We start from the raw sequence: 14,886 nt of genomic DNA on the forward strand, positions 1-14,886 counted from the left end.
TCTCTCTCACATGACCCGAGTGTTTGTTCCCGTGATCAGCACTTCCATCTCCGTCTGTGACACCGAATATCACTTTTTATTGTAACCCTGATGGATATGCTCGAACAGAGTCTGGACACTGCAAGGTAACCGAGACGCGGCCAACATGGCTCACTCACACAGGCTAGCTACTACAGGCTATTTCGGAAAGCTAGTTTACGACGCTAAACAAGGCCTGACCTAAAAAAAAATGTTGTCAAAACGATTTCAGCCGAAGGACTGTACATAAGTTAGCAAGAGAAGAGGGGGGCTTTGCTAACGAGATACCAGGCTAACCGTAACCTGGACCACAAACGTCCCATTGTGAAAAACATGACCATAATTAGCTCATAGCAGTTAGAGCAGTATATCAGCTAAGTTAGCTTCAGCTAACTGTTAAAACACAAGCAAATGTAGGCAACCAGCAGCAATGTTGTATTTGACTTATTGTGGTATATTAGCTTCTCATATAAGCCTAGCATCAATATATACAGCGTTTAGGCTTGCTAGCTAATTTATTAATTCATTTTTATCCTAATACTCAAGAGTGGTCGCTGCTTACGTTGTTTTTGTGTTTCTGTGCATCTGGTTTGCAGCCAAGAAAAGCAAGACGAAGAAGTTGTCCAGGTATCTGAAGGTAAGAAGTTGGCTATATCTATTAAATAATCTTACCTACACAGCAGTGATGTGTATGGGCTGTATTATGATAATTACAACACAACTCTAAGGTCAATAAGAGGTGTAACAATAAAACAGTATTTCATTATCTGGGTGAAAATGGCGTGGTAACACTGTGTGGTGCAGCTGAGCACCAGGCTGAAGGGGCCTGGGTCTTTATTAGTTTTCCATTCTCATAACTGGTTTTTCTCCCTCAGACGGAACGGGAGAGGAGCAGACAGCTGTGACAATAGCCAGTGTTCAGCAGGCTGCAGCATTTGGCGACCATAACATACAATATCAATTCCGCACCGAGGGTGGGCAGGTGAGTAACTAACAGATGGAGGAGTGACAGCACCATTTGATTGTTTTGTTTTTACAGCACATTTCAGAAAGTCAGTCAGTGCCTATTAATGTCATACAGGACCTGGGTATTTTGGGTAAGATTGCATCCTTTCAGTGCTTATAATACGAATCAGTCCCCTCCAGAATTACTTTAGATGTCATGTTGGATAAATGTCCAAGGGGTATTTGTGCAGAGACGGAATTAGGTACTGACAGAACATCACATTACATATTGATAAATGCGGTTGAAAGGATTTGGCTGCATGCATAGTGCATTGTGACAGTGGAAGATAAAAGAGATTGTCAGTAAACAACATTTTGTGCCACATGTACTCATTCATTATTTAAAGGATTTGTTGTGATTAAGCGTTGTCATTCTGACTGTTTTGGTGTAAGTACTGCTGCCTCATGGTGAAAAAAACCCACCCAGTTCCTCCCATGAACAAATCTTGTCTGTGTAAGGTTGCATTTCCTTACACTATTGTGTGTTTTCACTGGATGCGTCAACTCCCAACTCCTCCCTCAGGAGGATGGCAAGCTTTAAATTGCTTAAAGGTATGAATGTGAGCTTTTCTTTTCTTTTTTTCCAGTCCCATGATTGACTGGTGACCTTTGTCAAGACCATCTCCTTGCTGTCCACTTATATCTTGGTATTCACTGCAGCGGTGGTCAGTGATGCAAATACGCAAATTGTGGGAAATGAATAGTGACGTTAATGTTGTTTTATCCTTATATGGACGATTTGCATTGGAGGGAATTAAGTCAGTCGTCCATGTGGGTCATTTGACATAAACAGAGCTAGTGTGAGCGATCATGTGATTCCAGTCTGGTCTGGGATTGGCATGGGGCGGCTGTCACATGTCAGTCAGGTGGAGAGTCACATGATGGAGGGATACAAATACTGATTCTTGGAACTAACAAGCTCATTTTCCTGACTTGTTTTCAAAATTGAATCAGGCACATTCTGATACATAAGCTTATTGTGTGAGATGGTGAGAGCAACGCGCTGCTGTTGAGGGTTTGGGACGGTAGTGTCAGATAACTTGGCTGGGCTGAACTGAAGCAGTAGTTATGATAAATAAATCGAGCAGTCAGGTAAGATTGTTTTTTGAAAATAACATGAAATAACTGATGCTTTTTGTTGTTGTTTGTTTATTCACTCATTCCCTCTTTTTTTTACCTTTGTTCTGTCCCACACTGCAGGTGACATATCGAGTTGTTCAGGTGACTGATCAGCACCTCGAGGGAAGAGATGACGGTGGTGGAGCAGTGAGCGTCGTCTCTACTGCTGCCTTCGCTGGGGCTCCTCAGGCTGTTGCTCAGGTACCTCAATCTCCTCCTAGTACTCACAGTACTGTTTTAAAAACTGACTGAATTGTTTAGCAATGACCTAAAGGATAAGGCTGTTACAGTTTCTTTGTTCTTATTCTCCACATGCTCTAGAAAAACACTAAAAACAACAACGGATTTATCCTAATAACGAGTACTGTTTCTGTTGGCACGGTGACATCACTGATGCCGTGCAACTCCAGTGTTTAACAAACACCACTAAAAATTTCTGATGGAGTTTTCTTTCGTTTTGATGAAAGTTTTAGGTGCAGGTTATTCCTCTGAGCTTGTAAAACTATCAAGGCGGCGCAGAGAAGCATGTGCCTGCATCTGCCTGAATCAGAGCCACTCACAGAGACGAAAGATGCCGTTGCTGAGTTAAATATTTATTGCACAACAGTTACAGCCAGATTTAGAGCGTGTTTTTCGTCAAAAACATGCAGTTTTCTTCAGAAGAACAGAGCAAATTTGTTTTTTGTTTGTTTTTGTAGCGCACTGATGGCTTTACCAGCCTCGTTGTTATCTTTGCTAACAAGATCACTGCTACTTTTTTTCCCCCACCGTCTCCCTTTTATCCCAGCTGTCAAACTGCGCTGTGTCTTCTTTCGGGGGGGGCTGGGGGGGGTCTAGAGGGGATACCAGAATTGAGTCTGACAGAGACTGAGGTGTGCGTTTACCTGCTGTGACTGCTCCATTGCTACTTGTTCAAGCTCTCCTCTGTCTCTGTCTTATCTGTCACAGGCTGTGATCCAAAACCCTTTCAGTAATGGAGGAAGCCCAGCAGGAGAGACGGTGGGAGGGGAGACGCGCTTCGCTTACTTCCCCGCAACTGCGGTGAGCGATGGGACCGTGTCTGTGCAGGCCGCCGCGGACCCCACACTCACACAGGCAGGGGGTGAGTCAGATCTCACACTTAATTTGGGTTGAAGCTCGCCACACTGCTACGGGGCTAATTTAGACATTATTTTCAGTGACAAACTGAGCAACAGACCCTTTTTCCGGTAGTTGTAAATGAACCGTGATCCCTACAGCTATGGCTCATGGGGAAATAAAGAAGGACCACATGAAATGTTGCTCTTTCAGGCTGAATGCTCTAATTGAAACATGATTTGTGATGGAGGTGGACACAGGATGTAGCCCGACAGTGCATCAGCGGTTTTTGAAAAATGCTTATTGAAATACATTTAAATGATGCTTAATAAGGTTTTGAATAATTAAAGATCTTCTGTCGTATTTCCTCAGCAGTATGTTTAATTCAACGTCAGATTCCCTGCTCAGTTATATGTCAGAGTCAGTTTGAAATATGCGCCCTCTAACGGTTTGTAAATATTATCTGAAATGAAATTAGCTGCGCTGATCATATTTACTAGTCTGCCTCATGTCACATGTCCAGCCGCTCTTCTTCTCTTCCTCTTCACTGCCATTTGTTGTTATCTGGTTGCACACCAAGCGTCTCTGTGAGAGGCTGCGCTCAGGAGGATCCCAGCTGGAGGTGGCTGTCCTCTGCTGTCCACGATGAGCTTTGTTGACCCGGAGGAAAATATGAAACCCTTTGGTTCTGTAATACACAATCAGCACCTTCTGCGTCTGTATTATTATTCAGCTAGATCTAGATCAGGCAGACACAGTGTTTCGTGATGGCAGCCATATGACATGGCGGATAGTCTGTGTTTTGTGATGATTGCAGAGCAGCAGGATGCGGCAGGTTTCTCCAGGTTGTTACGAGGGAGAATGCGGTGTCTGGACCAGGGTTATAGAAGGAACTTTTAATTCATAATCGAGAGTTTCTGTGCTGTTTTTGCTGCCCTGAGGTCTGAAAAGGGAGGAAAACTGGATCCAACAACAGAATAAATAATGTAAGTGTTGGAGATACACCCAGAATAAAGAAGAGCTGGTTACAAAACAAATATAGTTTACAAAAGACAAACATCTTCTCCCTATTTGTGGCAGAAAAAAGATTGTCTACAAACCATCACGTGGCACTGTAAGGCTTCACTTTCCCATCGGTTAGTTATTAGGTCGTTTGCTCTATTTATAAATAAGAAAGTTGAACCTGCTTTCCCGCCACAACATTGCATTTAGTCATATTCCAGAAGATACAAATGTTTGGGCATTGGTCATACAAGGTCATCATGGTCGTTTCCCCGAACTATTAGATTTATGGTCAGTTCCCTTTTAGCATTTTTGTAAATGTATTCTATCCTTGTCAGGCCGACGCAGCACATCCACAAACCCTGCCCGTCGCCCTCACTGAGCTTTGTGTGTCAGCTTGAATCACATGACGCACACCCATAACAGTCTGACATCCTTGAGGCCATATCAATTGGCTCACCTCTGCTACAACAGAGTGTTGAAAAGCACTAAAACAGCTAATGTTTTTTTTTTGTTTCTTGTCCTAGATGAGGAGGATAGGGAGACAGGATTGAAGCTAAAGCATTAAGACATTTAAATGTGAGACGGAAAGCGCTAGTGGTGCGTTGGGCATCTTAAAACATTAAGATTGCGGCCTTACTCAGTTGGAGAAGCTGTTCTGGAAAACTAGAGAGATTGCCCAACACTCTGGACTGGCCTCGCTGGTTTCGTTGGGGAAATGCAGTCGTATTTTTTGTTTTGTTGTGTTGTGTTGTGCTTCTTCTTCTGGGGGTTGTTGAGTGGCTGCCCAGTGATGCCACAGAAGGGGAAGAAGGCCGTGAGGTTTTTTTTTTTTTTTTGCTGTGGGTGACAGTTAAAGCCTGTGCCTCACAGGAGGAAGTGGGCTGCTGTCCTTCTCATCTCTGAGCCAGGGGCAGTTTGGAGCAGACATGACATACTGGCTGAGGAGTGCACTGTAGGGTCTTGGTGGAGAGTCGTTTACAAGCTGCCTCCTCCTATGAGGTGAGCGATAGGGGAGCGCAGTGCTGGAGGCTGTGACAGTCACCTATATCTCGACAAGACTGGGCCCTGGGGTGGGCAGTGCCTCACCTTTTCTCTTTTATTTAGAAGTTTTCTGACCAAAACATGCCAAAGAGTTTCTTCTCCTCAAATTGTGTGTGTGTCTTTGTTTTATTTTTATTTTCTTTCTTAAAGTTTAAACTAGCAGTACTTTGAACTGAAAATTAAATTTTATAATCACAGTGCAGTGAGATCTTTAAACAAATTCTTTGACGTCTAAAATAAACGTAATATAAAATTAAAATTCTTCTCTTTTTTTTTTCAAATACTATCATGTTCTGAGTTAAATGTTCTGTTCATGTTGCATGAGAAGATTTTGTGTAAATTAGGGTTGTGATCAACAATCTTGAGAATAATCAGTGATAGTTCATAAATGTTGTATTATACACAGATTGTGAGAAAGAGAAACTATTCTTATTTGTAGTCTTTAAAGGGATAGTTCAACATTTTGGCAAATTGGCCCATTGCTATAATCCCCATAGTCATAGCAGTAGGTTCGTTACCTTTAATTGTCGGTGCAAGCTATTTTTAGAAAGGCGGAGCAGAGCCGCGAGCTGCTCAGAGCTACGCTACGGAGGCTCATGGGATTTCTTGGTTTCCCTCATCAAATACACAATCCAAAAACTCCAAAACGTTCTCATGGACAAGTTGTGACCTGCACATTCATCACACTATGAGATAATAACGGAACGTTACGAGACAGAGTTGTTTTCGAGGCAAATGCAGAGACTGCTTGATGAAAAACTGCCCTGGACAGGAACGTGCATCAGTGATTTTGCATGAATTTAACTCAAAAAGCGTGAAAGTGCAGGTCACAACTTGTCCACCAGAGCGCTTTGGAGTTGTTGGATTGTGTATTTGATGAGTTTGATGAGGGAAACCAAGAAATTCCTTTAGCCTCCATAGTGTAGCTCTGAGCAGAATGTTGAACTATTCCTTTAATCATTATTCAGTTTAGTTCGCCCTGTCTGTTTCATGTATATATTTAAGCAATATAGATAGATATATTGCTTTTATAAAAAACGGTTACGAATAAAGGCAATATAAAAGAGGGATACGCAATCAATTTCATGTAGTTTTATTCAACCAGAAATAGATATTATCCAATAAAATAGCCTCACTGTGAAAAAATAGTCCCACCTCTCCAGACGTTAGCTCCAAGTTAGCTCTGCAGCTCGTCTTTTCCTCCGCATTTTTTCAGGTGAAAGTCACTGCTCAGTCCCCTCTACCATTGTTAACCCTCCCCGGAGGTGAAAGTTCACCTTAAACATGTGAATTCAACTACTTTAGTCCATTTTTTAACATCGTAAAAACATCAGCTGTCTTTTGCTACGGACTGCAACAGTCCGTTGTCATGGATACATGACAACAACTTCCATTCATACCAGTCATACGTGCCTGACGCGGAGTGATAGCTTACGCTGTGATAAGGTTTTAGAATAGTAGCCGTGGTATATGCTCAATATACCACGGTTAACAACCAATCAGATCGCCGGATTTCACCTTTCCATTTTATAACTACATATAACCATACCTCCACATGTGCACACACACAATGTAATGAGGTGTGATTAATATTTGTAGGAGCTGTGCTGTGATTTAAGAGCAGATAGAACTCGATAGAACTCGTCATTTAGTTCATTTTTTCGGTCAATGACAGAGGCTCATTATAAACCCATAAATTGTTCCCATAAAACATTTGCTCCCTTCATCACTCTCCTTTCTCTCACAATCAAAGGGTAACGCAACGTAACGTCTGGTCTTTAGACAGTAAAAATGCCCCTGTCTGTTTATTGTGAAATCTTCTCTGTATTGCAAACTAATGACTCTCATGCCTTCTGCAGCCACAGGTCAGTTTTACGTGATGATGACCCCGCCTGACGTCATTCAGACAGGCACACAGCGAACCATCGCCCCGCGCACGCAGCCCTACCCCGCGTAAGTATCAGTCCTTCAAGGCTTTTTTTTTCTTTCTTTTTTTTTTTTACCATCAACCGCAACAGCGACAGCACACATTTGGCCGGCTCAAGAAAAAGCCACCCACCAGAGCCGGAGATAGACAACAGCAAAATGAACATCAACACATATTGAGTAAACAAAGCATGCTGAATTCACACAAATCTAAATGCCAATGCAGGAGGACGAAGAGAAGTGGTGGGAGTTAAACTGCTGGGACATGGGTAGGGGTGTAATTCGCTGCAGCAGCTTGGCAGAACTGAGAGAGAGAGAGAAAGAACTGTTTAAATAGAGCTAGTTGTTTGATACAGATCCTAGTTTTAAATGATGGCTCTTAAACGGGACCACAGAACAGCTTCCATGCCCATCCTAACTACTGTGGGGCTGAATAACATGAAGCGCATGTGTAGCTGTTCCTCCAGACTGGGCTTCTCCTGCGGGAGTCTTTCCTCGTCTCTCGCCTCGTTTGCCGCGAACGTCGATTTTTATATCACTCCGTATCAGGGCTCTTCATTTTAGCGCGCCACAGTCGGCCCGTTTTGTCATTCTCCTCTGAAATCACCTCAGATTGTTTTGTCTCTAAAAGCTCACGACGCGCGTCATTATAAGCATGCATCAAAAACAGAATCCGTGTCAGACTCACTCCAACTGTTAGCCACATGCTGGTGATTGCCGTTATTAAGATAATCAGCGGGCTCACCTGAGCAAAGACAAACTGAGTTGTCATTTTAATTGCATCATAGCAGCCTGGTTCTGGCCTGCTGCGGCGTACTTATTCAGATAAAGAATTCCAGCATGGTTTATTTTATTTTTCCGAGTGCACTTTAGTACCAACAGGCTCAGGGTGATAGTGATAACAATTTCAAGATTCAAAAAACGTCATCCGTGTTTTTTTCCCCCCCTCGTTTGGTAAAAGCCGAGGCACAACCACGCGCTTGTTCGATCACCCAAAACGAACACCTGACCCATTATCAAATTGAGTTAGCGTTAACCCAAGTGAATAGTCCCTCATTTCCTACCAGGCTTCTATTTAAACTTGAACTAGTAAAACTTTAGGAGCGTATTAGGTTAAATTTACCCTCTGGTTTAAAAAAAAACACACATAGGAGACGCACCACACCATTAACAGGCTCTCCCTCTCTTTTTACTGTTTGTCCATGTGGGTATGTACAGTATATGCTTTGACAACAAGGATATTCACTGCTTCTGTGCCTCTTTTTGATTTTCAAGAACTTTCTCCCAAGATTTAAGCGCCTTTCTTGTGGGCAGCATTACGGGGAGTTCTACTGTAGATCTGCCTTAAAAATTGGCAGCAGCTCTGCCGTTTTTTTTTTCCTTCTCTGACGTCGCTTGATGTTCACGGCGCACGACAAGACTGCTTTCCAGTCACGAGTAAAGAGCGAGCTTTGTTGCAGTGTATGTCTGTGTTGCTGTGTTGTATGAAGAGAACTGTGTTTTGTTCATCTCCTAAAATGCTTTTCTGTAATGTGTGTGTGTTTCTATTTATTCCCTCTGACATTAATAATTAATGATTTTTGACACAAGCCTCTTGAGTTATATTTAGGTGTAATCTAATGAACAGTGACATTACCGTTGCCATGTGAGTAAAATGAATGAAAACTTCCCACCCTATCTGCCGTTCGCAGAGATGAAAACGAGCTGCTGCAACATGAAGGTTTAAACTGGTGAGGACAGCTTCCACATTTCTCCCACACTCCTGTGTATTTTTTTTTTTTCCACAGCAAATGAACTAATCAAATTAGATCACAAGAAGAAAGAAGAAGCACACAAACCTCTCTGCCCACCTCTCCTCTCCGCCCCTCCCCTCCCATCAGTCCCTGGTGATTCTCCCTGCTCTTGATGTGTGAGACACAGATGTAGCGTTTTCTTCATCGCCGACCTCGATCCATTGTTGTTAGTTGTGCTTGTGGCAAACGTCTTTTTCCATTAGGACCTAGAAATTAGGTCATTGTTCTCCATCTGGAAACAAATGGCTCGCTCCACAGTTTTATGTTAGTATCATTTTCCAAAGTGTCCTTTGTTGTAGTTTTTCCTCTCAATTAGCCTAGTTTGGAATAAGTGAGAGGTTTCACCGTTTGGGGCGGCATTTGAGGGTTTTAAAAACCTGTGTATCCTGCCATTATGAGGGATCTCAGGGCAAATACAGCCAATGAAATTTATGTGTCGTCCATCCCAGTGTTATCTCCTCCAGGTAGTTGTGGTGTATAAGCAGTTAACATTTGCTAAGGCTCATCTTTGTTCATGATCCATTGACAGAATTTCAAGGCTGAGCTGCAGTCCCTTGTATCTCAATAAACACTTCACTGGCTCATTGTGCAGCCCCTGGCTCGGTGTAATAGTGCACCATAATAATAATAATAATAATAGAGGACAGGAAGAAATGGAAATTGCATTTCTTAAAGTCTCACAAAGTTTAGTCCAAGCTTCAAATTATATGGATAAAATGCTTGAGCGGTGGAATTGTGCTCTGCTAATTTTCTGGATTCCTTTGCCCATAACTCTCAGGAGCATTTATTTGAGGTGTGTCTGCATAAGCTGTGAAAATGAAAGGAGGAAGGAGGAGGGAGGAGGGAGGGGGGGGGGTGTCTGTGTCTGTGTCTGTACATTTAGTTATTCAAACAATCATCCACGTTCTTTTATGCTCTACCTACGAGTACTGTTGGGCTGAATCTATAACACAGTTGAAATCCCATTAAGATGTCTGGAGATACAAGAGAGACTGCAGCTGGGCTTGACTGACTATCTCAGACCAAGATATCAGCAGTCGAGTTGTGTTGATGTATCACGCATTCACTGCTCTAGAATAAAGACGTGTTGTGGAGGAGGACAGATAGACGAGGAGCAGGAGTGACCTTACCGTTTATTACACGCGGTGAATAGGCAGACGTGTCCAATAAACAATAGCCACGTTAATTTCCTTTCTCCTGTTTATCTCAGAACAAAAAAAAAATCCCTATGGCAAAAGATATTTGTCTCTGATGTGTTTCTTGTTCTTATGCCTGGTCGAGCACGCCGGTGAGTTAAATAATGTCTTTTGTCATAGCGAGACAGAACCACGCCAGCCACCTGTGTTATTGGCCCGTTGCATGCCGCGGTGGGTGGTTGGATAAGTCTCCCTGTCACGTCTCAGGAACTTAATTAGTGGAATACCTAAGGGAAGACACAGGGACAAGAGACAGTTGTGTCATTAGCCGCACGCCCAGACTCCAATAGACAGCATCTGGTTTTTCTACAGTGCTGTAATTTTACAGCATAATAAAGCAACGCGCTCCCTCCGGGCCACACCTGGGAAAAGGACAGCCAGCGAGAATAAGAAGGTTGGATGGGTCTGAGTATTCTTAGGCAAAGCAGCGCAGGATGAATATAAAGCCTCGTATGGCTGTGTATCTCCCAGTGTTTCCGCCCAAAGGCACTACACAACTTCAGAGCCTCCCTTCTTAAAGGGCACATTGTTAGGTGCAGGGGGATGCGATCACAAAAGGCGCGAATAACGAGATAACATTGAAGACCAGGCTTTAATAAGCACAAGATTAGGTGAACGCGAGGCCGGATTTAGATTGGATTTGTGTCTGATTGTATGGCAGGTAAAGATGTGAGATAATGTCGTGTCTGAAAAGTTGTTTTTTTTTCCACGCTTGTCTGCAGGAAAATGGACGGACCGCGAACACCAAGAGATGAAAGGAGAAGAGCGCAACATAATGAAGGTGGGTGATTAGCTTTGATTGTGGCTTTTGATTTCATCACAGCACACAGCACAACACAACACAGCGGCTGTGCCTCGATGCAGCGTTTTTCACTCAGCCCTGTCACAAATACTCTATTGAGAGTGGATGACAGCGTATGTTTTTAAGATTGGCCACTAGAGGTTACTGTTTAGCTGTCAAAAGTCAGGCTGCGGCTCCAATCACAGACACGACACAACATCCCTGAAATGAAATCACGGCTCTTTAAACCAAAAATTACCTCTGATCTCTCTAAAGTCTAAAAATGTGACAAATCTGGAAAATGCCTCTCTAATCCGTTCCTGTTTTAATTCTATCAGTTGAGAGGCGGCGAAGAGACAAGATCAACAACTGGATTGTCACCCTCTCCAAGATCATCCCAGACTGCAATATGGACAGCACCAAGACCGGAGCGGTAAGCAGCGTTTTTTTTTTTTTTTTTACTCAACTCCTCACCTCTGTCAGCCTCGTAATGACATTTCCGTTCCAAAATGCCACCTTTCCCTAACTGTGTTACAACATCTCTGCTCTCCCTAGAGCAAAGGTGGCATCCTGTCCAAAGCTTGTGACTACATCCGAGAGCTGAGGCAAAGCAACCAGCGGCTGCAGGAGAGTCTGAAGGAAGTGGAGAGGATACAAGTGGACAATGAGCTGTGCAGGCAGCAGGTACGAACATCGGCCCTTTGCTGCAGCTTGCAAATGCGGCAGCAAGGGAGTCTTCCTCGACTTCAGTAATGGGTAAAAGAAGGCCTATGAATGATAATGTCAGAATCTTCCTTTGAGGTGTTTGGGTGTAGCAGATAAATAAACTTGCACATTATAAGGCAGCCATCGTGGGCTGCATATGCGGCTGTGAAGATTGCCACTGCATTGAATTGATTAGTCTGCTTTGGAGTTTGCTTCGCTACATCCTTTCACTTAAACCTCAGACGCATGAAATCCATCGAGCCCCATGTGCGTCTTCGTTTCACCAAGACAACCCCCCCCCTCCCCCTGAGGTTTTGGCCCCCTATAGCTGATCATCACAGCCTGACAGAGACTATCAAAGAGTTTGCACTTATATAATGAGAAGTGTTACCTGCTTTGAGAGACTGTGGGAATAATAATACACAGGGGTTGTGTGAGAACTAACCGCATGCTAATGCACTCAAAAGTATTGTGAGTTCTCGCAGCTCTGAGCCCGCCACGTTCTCCCCGTTGAATCCCAGGCCTGCGAGGCACTCAGCAATATATTCTTATTCTGATGCTCAAAGCTTAATATCCTTCCCTGAGTCGCTCAGCTGGGAGGCAGTGAATTCGGGATTCACCCAGAGGAAATGTAGCGGAGATGACAAACCTCATCAAGATGTGATAATCCAGTTGGTTGTGGACAGCGGTGTCTTTTAAAAAGGGGGGCTGCACACACTGCGCTTTAATCCCAGGGATTGCATAGCCCTGTGTGTACATTACACACAGCCAGCACTCGGGTCTTCAAACGGGGGGAAAAAAGTTTGGTTAGTAAACTTGGAGCTATATTTAGCTGTCACGGTGATGAGGATATTGATAATGAGATTTTTTTTTCTTTCTCTTTTTTTTCTTGTGCTTTGTTCTTTAAGATTGAAGAGCTGAAGAATGAGAACGCTTTGCTCCGAGCACAACTGCAGCAGCACGGCATTGAGATGGTTGGAGAGACGCCGCCGCAGTGAAGGAGAGATGAAAAGAGCAGGGACGAGCACCACCACTCAGACACACACAACTAAAACCGACACGGCGGGGGGAAAAGGCGGCGAGATATTGATGATGATGATGTTGATGATGATGATGATTATGATGATAATGATGAGGAAAACAAGGACTTGTGAAGAATCACTTTCTCTTTAGTGAATGCATCCTTCCCTGGGTTCCCAGGTCGTGAACCCTTCTCCGGCCAACTGTGGCTGTACTTGACTGTTCCAATCATATTGAGATAACCACCCGTTACAACTCAGTAGATGCGTGCTCTAAGAAAAAGACGCCCACTCACCACCATCAGAGTACTTTACTGAAAGACAACCTCTGCTGAACTCCTCCCCTGTTTTTTGTATTTATGTAGCCTCACTCATGGACTATGAAGTTTGTCATTTAACTTTGTTCCCCATCAGTGTACACCCCCCCCCCCCCCCTCCAATTATTAATTTTGACTTAGTTCATGCTTTTATTCTGTTTGTGTTTTTGAGTTGTGTATTAATATGTTGTTTTTAGCTGCTTTAATTTATTAGTCCGCTTGCTGACAGAAGCCTTGATGGAGACCAGTTACACTGAAGCTCGCGCACCCCCAGAGAAGCAGATTGAATTTTAAGTAAAACAGAACATCAAAGTATGCAAAAACATTATGATTCTGCAGACAGAAATAATGCGACACACACACATACACACACACATAGCCTATCTAGACCCAAAGACAAACAAGGAGCTGTGCTGGCCTTTGCTTTTGGGCTGATTTATGTAAATATCACTTCTCATTTTTTAATACAGATGTTACAGAATGTTAGAACAGATTATGTCTGGGAGTAAATAATCAATAACTCATTAACTTCATGCTGGCCCGTTGTCATAATAATTCCCATGAAGTGTGTGCAACCTTGAAGCTTGATTTGAGAGAAAAAAACAGTGGTATACTTGAATTGTTGGGTATTTGCTTAACCTGAAAAACAACTCAACAAAAAGTCAAACATCACATGTAAAGATCCAGCTGTTTTAAATGCTTTTCAGTTACACATGGAGACATATTAGAAACTGTGGAACATGTAAGGTGACTGACGAACACAGAGCCTCGTGTTGTGGACCGGAGAGGAAGCGCAGTGCAGATTCCAACTTTTGCCAAATGATACACATACCTAGGTACTCTGGGTTTTATTTTCATCTTTTGTTCACGTGTGGTTTACTGGTGTCTCAGTACGTGTAAGAATAATCCCCACATGTTTCATTTCAAGCCGTTTGCTCTATTTTGGTATTGCAATACTTCAAATGGAGCTCAACGCACAAGGGGGGGGGAGAGGCACCCTGGAGAGCAGTACTCAAAGACTCTCTGCTCACTATGGAAAAGAAGTATACAGAAATTCTCTGTTGCACTCCTTTTAGTTGAGCACAACTCGTTCTCCATGAAAAGATGGGTTAGCTGGAAAGTGGGGAAACTTGCAAGTGATCTCACATTTTTCTACCCACTCAGGCGAACAATAAGTAAACTGTAATTGGCTGTACAAACCGCAGAAGCCAACTTTAACATTGCTGATGATTTTGTGAATGAATATACAGTACTTGATGTGTATTTGTTCGGCTTTGGGGCCGGCGTCTGAGTGAAAGTGGAAGAGAGAGATCAAGCTCGGGAGCCACTTAGGAGAGCACGATTGCTTCTCCTTGTATCAACAGCTCAGGATGCAACAAAGCAAACCCAACTCTCAGACCCCTGGCAAAATCAGGCAGACTTATCACATTTTAATATCTCTTACCTCTGACTCTGTCAGTTAACAGCTTGCGCTTTGGAAGTGCTGTTCTGCTACTACTGCTAGATCCAAACCTGATACGGATAGTGCGAGTGTCTGATCTATCAAACAAGGCTCCTAGGCAAAGTTGAATGATAGATTTTTTTTTTTTTTTTTTTTTGCAGTAGGATTTTTTACACCTCAGTGAGAGGACAGCAGAGAATGTGAAGACATGAATAATGCGTTGGAAGGCTGATGTTCACAAATGAAAGGTCATTCGTGGCTAATCCTTTATTTTCTCTCTCGTTTCTTTTTTTGAAATGGCAAAAGAAAGAAAAAGTCCTTTTCTCTCTGTAGCAGCCTCACTGTTCTCAGGTTAGACCGTAAGACATCTTTTCTAAACAAAATGGTGGAAAATAAAACTTTCACTAGCCAATAACCTTGATGGATTTTGGTTGTGGCTCATT

At 43.1% G+C, this 14,886-nt stretch overlaps 1 protein-coding gene across 3 annotated transcripts; it reads left to right on the forward strand.

Moving 5' to 3' along the window:
- Window positions 1–40: 40 nt before the first annotated feature.
- Window positions 41–13,302, forward strand: usf2l (upstream transcription factor 2, c-fos interacting-like). Of its 3 annotated transcripts, XM_085802332.1 has the most exons (11): window positions 41–125; window positions 615–655; window positions 894–1,000; window positions 2,224–2,343; window positions 3,091–3,244; window positions 7,125–7,218; window positions 8,883–8,921; window positions 10,903–10,961; window positions 11,300–11,394; window positions 11,517–11,645; window positions 12,575–13,302. In XM_085802332.1, the coding sequence occupies exons 1-11, from the start codon at window positions 91–93 to the stop codon at window positions 12,662–12,664; spliced, it is 963 nt and encodes a 320-aa protein (XP_085658458.1). In that variant the 5' UTR covers window positions 41–90; the 3' UTR covers window positions 12,665–13,302. The 3 variants fall into 3 exon arrangements, with proteins under 3 accessions (XP_085658458.1, XP_085658459.1, XP_085658460.1); XM_085802333.1 differs by lacking the exon at window positions 8,883–8,921; XM_085802334.1 differs by lacking the exons at window positions 41–125; window positions 615–655; window positions 894–1,000 and adding an exon at window positions 1,951–2,115.
- The last annotated feature ends 1,584 nt before the right edge of the window (window positions 13,303–14,886 follow it).

The sequence above is a fragment of the Trachurus japonicus genome, chromosome 16 (assembly GCF_045865225.1).
Source record: "Trachurus japonicus isolate A0001 chromosome 16, Traja_1.0".
Taxonomy (NCBI): Eukaryota; Metazoa; Chordata; class Actinopteri; order Carangiformes; family Carangidae; genus Trachurus; species Trachurus japonicus.